Below are 9,225 nucleotides of genomic sequence, written 5' to 3' on the forward strand. Positions count from 1 at the left end.
ACGTCTTCGACCTTTGCTTTCACGTCGTCCATGGATGTCTCTACATCCATGATCCTTTTGTCCAAGTTTGCGACAAAGTCTTTGGACGTACCTCGGTTCTTCTTGGCTCCTTGGCGAGTCTCTACCCGTCCATGAGTCTCATCACCCATCACACCACTTGTTGCGCTCACATTCTTCTCGGTCTCGGTTGCCATCTCCTTGAATCGACCTTGCTCTTGATACCAAATGTCACGGACTTATCTCGATAAGCTCACGTGCGGCACTTAGTCTCTACTAAGTCAGCCTTACTCGGACCTTAAATGATTCAAGTAATCAAAAGAGAAAATATTATAGAACAAGTGGAATTGAAGAAAATACTTATATTGCTTGAGAATGCTTTACAAGAGAGAATGTTTGAGATTTGAGGTGTGGTGTGTCAAATGAGACCACCCCTATTTATACTACTCCTAACACAAAATGGATGGCTAAGATTAATCTAAATCAATGGTTAGGATCTAAGTACTAGAAACTTCAAGTATATACATGGAGATAGATATTTTCATGAACATTCCATACCATTCCATGGAAGAACTCATGGGAAAGTTCTAGGGAGCTTCCATGATGTTCTTGGGCCTTCCATGAGGTTCTTGAGTTAAAACTCTTAATTGGGTCATAATCTTAGTGGGTTGGGCCACAAACTTATTGGGTTGTGACAATTAGCTTAGATGCTGAAACTATAAAATATCAACTTATGGAACTTTATTAACTTAAATAAAGATGCTATAAACTAGAAACAAAAATAGTGTTTGACTAGTTTAAAAGATCCACCCCACCAGATTGCAAAGTAAAACATATTCCCACATAGATTCTAAAACCAAATACAATGCAAATGTCATCCCAAACAATCCTAGAATCATACCCATCATGTTTCAGACCAAACACACAACAATCTTTATTAAATCAAACCAAAACCAATCTTACATCATACAACGATGTTGATCCAAAACTCGACCCACTTCCAGTTATAGATCTCAAACAATTCGATCTTATCGAGCTCGAACAAGCATGCACGGATCGGGGTATATTCCGGTTAGTCAACCATGGAATACCGTTGATTTTATTGTCAAAACTACATGAACATGTTGTTAAGGTATATGAACTTGAATTTGAATATAAAAAAAGTTTATTTGCATCAATACCAAATGATGTCATATCTTATTTTTGGGGTACACCTGCACTTACACCTACTGGAGTTGCACTTTATAAGGATCAAAGAACAGTAGTGGATTATAATTGGGTTGAAGGTTTGAATTTTCCATTAAGTCAACCTTCACATGTTGACCTTGATCAACATCCATTGGTTCGTGATATGAGGCAAGTTTTGTCTTTATCTATCTTCTATTTAATTTTAATAAAAAAATAAAAGTACCGTTGGAGTTTGGATGTTTTAATTAAAAATTGAAGATGACGTAATTAGTAGGCATATTTGATGAGATTAATACCTTTAGCTAGTTCTTACATTATACTTATACTTTACTCTTAAGTTTTTTTTTTTTTTTTTTTTTTTTTTTTTTTTTTTTTCCGAAATGCAAGCTTTTATAGAACTCAAAGGCGTTAGTCAAAGTTCTATGTAATTGGTTAAATTGAGCGACTAATATAGAAATCAAGAATTAGTTAGTTTATTTAACAATTAAATGGGCCTATTTTAACAACTTTAGTGCTTATTTTGTGTGGCCCATTATTTAGCCCAATGAAATGGGCCGGGCAAAATTCTAGCTGTTTTGCAAAGTTTGATTATTTCAATTTCAATTTCAATTGTAGATAGCATTAAGTAGAAAATAATCAACTTTGAAGCTAAACGAAACACCAATACATATTCTAATAGTTTTTGTAATTTTATGCTAATTAGTATCCTGTTTTTTGCTTAATCTCTAAGGATTACACAATTTGATCGGTTACTCAACCCGCCCGAGGTTTTCATATTTCCACCTATATTTCCGATTATATGATGACACAAACGAGTTGATTCACATTCTCCATATAGGTATACAAATTAACAAAAGTAATGATTCTCTACTAATAACGGTGAAGTCAGGATTTTTAATAATTAATGTCACAAAATAACACTGATTATATACCGAGTTAAACTGTTATTAAGTACAAACATAAAAAAAAAAAGTGTCTAAGTTACTTTATAACACAAATGTCACCAACTAGAAACAAATCATACATGCTATATCTGTAACACTAGCTAGTAAGTGTTTCTATTTCTATATTACCCAAGAAAGCAAATGTTCATAAGTTCACCATTCATTCTACAAGCTTCATTGTCGAAGAATACATCAAAATTTATAATGAGAAGCAATTGAGTTTATTTTATAGGATGTTGCTACAAGAATATGGTGTCCACCAAGAAAGGTTAGCAAAATTGATATTTGGTGCCATGTCACAAAATCTTCAATTATCGAATGACAGTAGAATGTACTTAGCACCTTCAACTGGCTTCTTGAGGGTGCATCGATATCCAAGGTGCTTTTTTGACGAGTCAACCAAAGTATGGGGTGTAAACGCGCACACTGATAGTTCTGTAATTACTATTTTGAATCAATATGAAGTTGGAGGGCTACAAATTCTTGATGAGAAAGATAATGTTTGGATTGATGCTAAACCTATTTCAAACACTCTTATTGTTCATCTTGGTGATATGATGCAGGTTTGTTACTACACTTTTTCTTCTTCCTAGTTTAAATTACATTTTTATCTTTGCTACATGTACATTTCACTTTTATTTTTACTTGTTGTCTTTAAACAAATGTAGTATGCTATAACCTTTAACCTTATTACATGACTTCCATTTCATGGAATATGTAAAGTTTGGTTATGTTTGAATTTAGGCTATAAGTGATGACAAATACAAAAGTGTGAAGCATAGAGTGAAAGTGAACAGTGAAAAAGAGCGGATTTCATTGGGTTACTTTGTATTCCCGGATAATGAGTGTGTAATTCGGAGCTCTAGCTACAAACCATTTACTTACCCGGACTTTAGGGCCCAAGTCCAACAAGATGTCAAGACTTTGGGCCATAAAGTTGGACTTTCAAGATTCAAGCTCAATGAAGACTTATAGATTCACACAGTCACTCAAAATATAGATAGCATTTTTGTTCTTCAATGTTACTCATGTACCTTGTTATCATTTTAGAACTATGCAACATTCAAAGTATTTGCCTATATTTCGACCTTTTTAGTCTAGTTCATGTGAATCGATTTGATCCGACTTGCAATAACTATGTGAAATTTAAAGTATTCGACCGATGACAATGTAATATCAGTTCACAAAATGTACTAAAAACAGCACATCCTTACGACCGAGCTTTACAACAATACATCAAATCTTACAAGTACATAAACCGCAATACATTCGAGTTATTTACTCGTAACACACGAATCAAAACATAATATAAAAAAAATACATAATAAATAAGACAGAATCGCGCTGCAACTTGTCTAGCTTCTTTCACGATAAACCATTAGCTATGAATGGTGAGCCGAGGAGCCGATATATTCGTCATCCGTGGCATGTTTATATTGCTCGGTCCTAAGTTCGCTGCACCAACTGAAGCTGTGTTCTGCTTGTAAGCAGCATTATGAACACCGAGTGCAGCACGACCCGACGGGTCAAGATTGTTTGACCATGACGCGTCCCACTCAATTGCTTTCGCTGTGCTGCAAGCTATGCTTGCTCCACCTAGGACAGTCAATTTAGCCGAATTCTGCAAAATCAAGATACGTAAATTAACACGTTACTTTATTTAATTGCGAAATCTACAACTAAATAGTACATTTGGTAAGAAACTAAATATTACCTGAGGGAAAAATCGCTCGAAAATCATTCTGTAATAGTAAGCTTCTTTTGTGACCGGTGTGTTGTGAGGGAAAATATGTGTAGCGTGTTGCATCATTTTGTCCGATACCTACGCGTATTAACAAAATCAGTTTCTAATAAGTTTAAAAAACGAGCAAAAGTAGGGTTTGGGTTACGTACATGTAGTTCAGCGTGAGCTTTGAGTCCATCGATCCAGCTGTAACCGACTCCATCACTGAATTGTTCTTTTTGCCTATACAATATATGCTGCAGGGGATCATACATGACATGTCAAGAACAGAACATTATCACATCATGTTAGAAACAAAAAAAAGCCTGTTTTCATAACAAAACAGAATTATTTTGGAAACCTTTGGCAGATAAGGGTTCTGTTCGTCGTCAAATGCGCGTCTAAGAATCCACTTCTCGATCCGTTTTTTATTCATATTGATCTGCAGATAACCTTATCAGTCAGTGATACTAATCGTACGTGTTAAATCGTAACAAAAATTTGTACCATTTTGGCTTCGGGGTCAATGCTCATCGCGACATTGATAAAATCTTTATCAAGAAACGGGACTCGGGCTTCTAAACCCCAAGCCGATGTTGACTTATTTGCTCTCAAGCAATCGTATTGATGAAGCGCTTTTATCTGCCAAAAACTACATATTAACAACACCGCCAACAGCGTATCTAAATTTTAATTCTAAGAGTCATTTATGTTATACCTTGTGACAGGTTTCGTGATGAAACTCTTCCTTGTTAGGCGCCTTGTGAAAGTACAAGTACCCGCCGAATATCTCATCCGAACCTTCACCAGAGATGACCATTTTGACACCTAACGACTTGATTTTACGTGACATTAAAAACATCGGTGTGCTAGCTCTTATCGTAGTCACATCATATGACTCGATATGGTAAATCACATCTTCTATTGCATCAATACCATCCTAAAACATTAAAAATATAATTAAGAAAAATAATCTTTAAGTAACAAACCTATAAAATCTGAATCAGTCTGGTCGGGTTTCAGATGGAACACACCCGACCAGAACTATAGAACTTGGTATAAGATACCTGTACGGTGAAGTGGAACTCGTGATGAACAGTTCCCAAGTAATCAGCTACTTCTCTTCCTGCCTTTAGATCGGGCGAACCCTGTTTATAAAACGAAAATGGTTGTCAGCTTTTGTTAACGTACATTAGGTCCCAATTGCTTTTATGGAATTATGATAAATTTTACCTCAAGGCCAACACAGAAGGAATGAAGCTGAGCTCCCCACTGCCTAGCCGCTTTTGTACCGGCTAGATGACGAGCAGTAACGGCTGCAACCAACGAAGAGTCTAGCCCACCCGACAAAAGAACCCCGAACGGTACATCGGTCATTAGCCTTTTAATCACAGCCTGCAGTTTACATATATTATCATTTATTTAGACTTGTGATCTTAGTTCATTAATATAAGTCATTTAGCAAACTACCAAAGGGCTTTTGGCCTAGCCGTATCAAGGAAACTCATAAATCATGAGGTTGTGAGTTCGATATCTCTTCGTGGACAGAAAGGGTGTGTGTGTGTGTTTATCGTTAAAAAAAACATTTAGCAAACTTTAAAGAGAGAAATCTAAACAAGACAGTCCAATGATTGAGGTCCTGGGGTCCTGACGCGAGAGGTCTTAGATTCAAAAACTAGCCCCTTGGTCAAGGAAAGGTTGAAAACGATCCGGTTAAAACGTGTACAACAGAGTTAAACTAAAAAAATAGAAAAAAAACATTATCTGTTTACCCGTGTCTAAGAGATAAATCTAAAACTTACGTCTTCAAAGGCGCGCCTTAGAACTAAAGGATCATACGGTGTAGACGGAACAACCTCCGAGAACCACGTAGGGTTGTACCACCTCCTAAAACCGCCTGTTTTGCTCGAGTACAAGTGGCCGGGTGGGAACACCTCAAAATGCTCACAATCGTCGTTTAATCCTTTCATTTCTGATGAAATCCAGACCGAACCTAAAAAAAAGATTTGTGTTAAAAAAAATCTCTGTTAACTAACAAAATATAAGAACGAAAGAATATACTCCGTAAATAATCACCATCGAGTCCCCATCCGATGTAGAGTGACGTGATACCGATAGCATCACGGGCAGCAATGTAAGTGTTGTTCCGAGTATCCAATAACACGAAAGAAAACATTCCATCCAACATGTCAACGAAATTTTCTCCATGTTCTTCATACTACAAAACATTTCAAGTACAATAAACCTTAAAAATTCAAAACAGCTAATCATAAAACTTTTATTCTTTGTCTCAAAATTTTAATATTTGTACCTCTCTAATACTGTACTTTTTATTGCATCTATGAAAGAGAGATGATATTTCGCATTCAAAATTTTACACATATAAGGGTATTCGAGTAATAATAATATAAAAATATACTCCCTCCGTCCCATATCAATAGTCCACCTTTTCTTTTTCATCTGTCCCAAATTAATAGTCCACTTTCATAAATAGAAAAGAATAATTAGTTAAAGTACTTTTATACCCTTTTTTTATTGAAGTAAGATAAAAATATAAGTAAAAAGTAATGGGTAAAATTGAAAAGTAAGGAAAAAGTAGACAAAAAGTACATGTCACGGTCACTTTTTCTTAAACTGTGTATTTTTTGTCTGTGGACTATTAAATTGAAACGGAGGGAGTAGTAGATCTATCAAAATCATCAAAAGTTGATAGATCACTTCTCATATTTATTTTTAAACAGCACTTTGGGATCATCCAGGGGACTAAACCACCCACACGATCATCTCCAGCAGTTGCATAACCCGCCCCTAACTGATGCCCTAAAGGAAACCCGAACAAATTCGAGGTCATGGCCTGTAAAACCTCAGCTTCCCCTACTTCCCACAACGCAATGTGCGAAAAGCGACCTTGGGTGGATTTCAATGTCAGGAGACAACATTGTGTGCAATGTTGTAGTCCCGGGGGTTGAAATCCTGACCTCTAAAAAGATGGTCAAACCACTACCACTTGAACTACAACACATGGTTATCACCTCTTATATATATGAAACTGTCACTTTTTATTATTGTATAACTAAGATCATTATAAAATTATATAAATATTAATACTTTTTACTCAATTCATCTCGAAATAATTACTCTATTTTTAAAGTTTTTCTTTCTCAAATTTTGACTTTCAATATTTTCATTTATGTTATATAATCTTTACTCAAATTTACATGAATGAAATGATTTTTAAATGGGGGTTTATATGGTAAAATTTTCATTTAAAATTATACAATACAAATAAAAATATTTAAAATTAAATTTAAAAAGTCAAAATATGACAAATATCTTGAGACGAATGTAATATTGTGTTATTTTTGTCATTCAACCAGTACATTTATGTATTTTATCCTTCAACAATTATATACTACTCCATCCCTCATAATTAGTGCACATTACTATTTATATATTATTTTATTCTTAATCAAAGTCATTGAAACTTAATTCCGTCCTTTTTATACGTGAAAATCAGTAAAAACATTTACTAATAATTTCTTACCTCACTTCCTTTGTTAAAATTATAGTGAAGGAAGCTAATTAATTTGAAAAAAACATATTAAATGAAGAACAAAATAGACATTTTAATGACGTATTTTAAATTAAATTTTTTTTTTGTTGGAGCACACTTTTTGTGGAATGGAGGTAGTATATTTTACGGAGTATTACCAACGAAGCATTGCTTCAATGGTACCGCGGTTACACTTGTGTACTCGCAGGGCTAGAGGTCTCGGGTTCGAACCTCGTCACCAGCTCTAAGAATTGAAACATTATTCCTTGAAGGTGGCCTAAAGGGAAGGTTTTACCGACCCGCTCCGGGACTAAGATCTGGCCCGCCTGCCCCTCGGGATGGTTTAAGGGTCGGATCCTCAGAGTGTGGTTCGGGTTTCCTGCCCGAAAGCGCGTGTGTGTGCAAATGATGACTAGGCTTCGGTCCGAACTGATACAAGTTTGCCTTTAAAAAAAAAAATATTTTACGGAGTTTTTTTTTTTTTTTTTTTTTGGAAATAGCTTAAATGCAGTAGTTAACATATAGACAATGATTTCTCACTTTAAAATTTATAATTAAATTAAGTGAAGTGATAAGTAAAGGTCATGTACAAACTATTATATAGTTTGTAGGTAGGCGTATGCCGATAGGTTTAGTTTAGTGTTCTCTAGCCCGTCCTTATTTTGCTTCTTGTACCTCATTCTTCTTTTTCTCTTTTCGAGAAAGAGTTTAGTTATATAGTTTTCGTTTTTAGTCAAACAATAAAAAAAAAGAAAAAAAAAATGTACAAACTATTATATGTGTTAACCACAATTTTGTACTACAAATGGAAAAACATATAGTAATATTAAAGGCGTGCATTTATATCTAGAAGATTAACTACTTACCAAATGCGCAATAACATCACAATCGCTTCCGGTTTTAAACGTGTGACCGGTCAAGCTAGCCCGAAGAGCCACATGGTTATATATCTCACCATTAACCTACACGTATATTACCAAATAAAAACCAACCTCAATATCATACTTTATTTATACACAAAATGTAAACAAAATATATTTCATTTAATCATTTTCGTACCGTTACAACGATGGTTTCATCTTCGTTAAAAAGCGGTTGATCACCCGAAGCAGGATCAATAATCGCGAGTCGTTGATGGGCCAAATAATTATCACCGTGTTGATATAACCCACTCCAATCTGGACCACGATGCTTCAACCTAAACAAAAACGTAAAAACATAAAATAAAAAAGATTATGAATATTTTATATTAAGTAATTAATAGAATAGAAGAATCTTTATTAAATGAAATTTAGAATCGATTTGTGTAAACATGCCTACGAGAGAGCTCTAAGACTCGAACTCTTTTGGCCTGAGAATCATCGGAACAACCTAAAACAGCTAAGATTCCACACATGGTTATAAACGTACAAGTATTTAAGCAAGGGTTACAAGTATTGATGCAGGGAAGAAAAGGAGGGAAAAGAAGGTAAAAAGATGGATGATTGATTTGTGATAACGTTTTATTCGCCGCGAATTTATAGACGGTTTTCGTCTGGTGGTTCCATTTTTTTATTATTTGTTAGCGGCGACGTTTATCATGTTTTTTGTTATTTATTACTATTTCTTTTTACTTGATGATTAGGTGGGAAAAATAAAAAATAAAAAATAAACAAGGATAAGTGGATAAAGGAAGTGTAGTGTAAGACATTATGGAGTATTATTTTGAAATATCATGCTTTGAATTTTGTAATTATTGACAACTTATTGGAAATTCTAATGTAAATTATTATTAATAATAATAATAATAATAATAATAATAATAATAATAATAATAATAA

At 34.4% G+C, this 9,225-nt stretch overlaps 2 protein-coding genes across 2 annotated transcripts; one reads left to right on the forward strand and one right to left on the reverse strand.

Annotated features, from left to right (window-relative positions):
* Positions 1-766: 766 nt before the first annotated feature.
* Positions 767-3,274, forward strand: LOC139902962 (gibberellin 2-beta-dioxygenase 8-like). The gene is made up of 3 exons (XM_071885688.1): positions 767-1,353; positions 2,362-2,692; positions 2,874-3,274. The coding sequence occupies exons 1-3, from the start codon at positions 863-865 to the stop codon at positions 3,102-3,104; spliced, it is 1,053 nt and encodes a 350-aa protein (XP_071741789.1). The 5' UTR covers positions 767-862; the 3' UTR covers positions 3,105-3,274.
* Positions 3,270-8,952, reverse strand: LOC139902961 (asparagine synthetase [glutamine-hydrolyzing]-like). Its single transcript, XM_071885687.1, has 13 exons — positions 8,722-8,952; positions 8,465-8,603; positions 8,272-8,367; positions 5,929-6,070; positions 5,655-5,845; positions 5,086-5,247; positions 4,920-5,000; positions 4,571-4,792; positions 4,360-4,494; positions 4,214-4,294; positions 4,023-4,109; positions 3,844-3,951; positions 3,270-3,750 (listed from the first exon to the last, which is right to left on the reverse strand). Exons 1-13 carry the CDS (start codon positions 8,799-8,801, stop codon positions 3,508-3,510), a joined length of 1,767 nt encoding a protein of 588 aa, XP_071741788.1. The 5' UTR covers positions 8,802-8,952; the 3' UTR covers positions 3,270-3,507.
* Positions 8,953-9,225: the final 273 nt, after the last annotated feature.

The sequence above is a fragment of the Rutidosis leptorrhynchoides genome, chromosome 3 (assembly GCF_046630445.1).
Source record: "Rutidosis leptorrhynchoides isolate AG116_Rl617_1_P2 chromosome 3, CSIRO_AGI_Rlap_v1, whole genome shotgun sequence".
Classification (NCBI taxonomy): domain Eukaryota; kingdom Viridiplantae; phylum Streptophyta; class Magnoliopsida; order Asterales; family Asteraceae; genus Rutidosis; species Rutidosis leptorrhynchoides.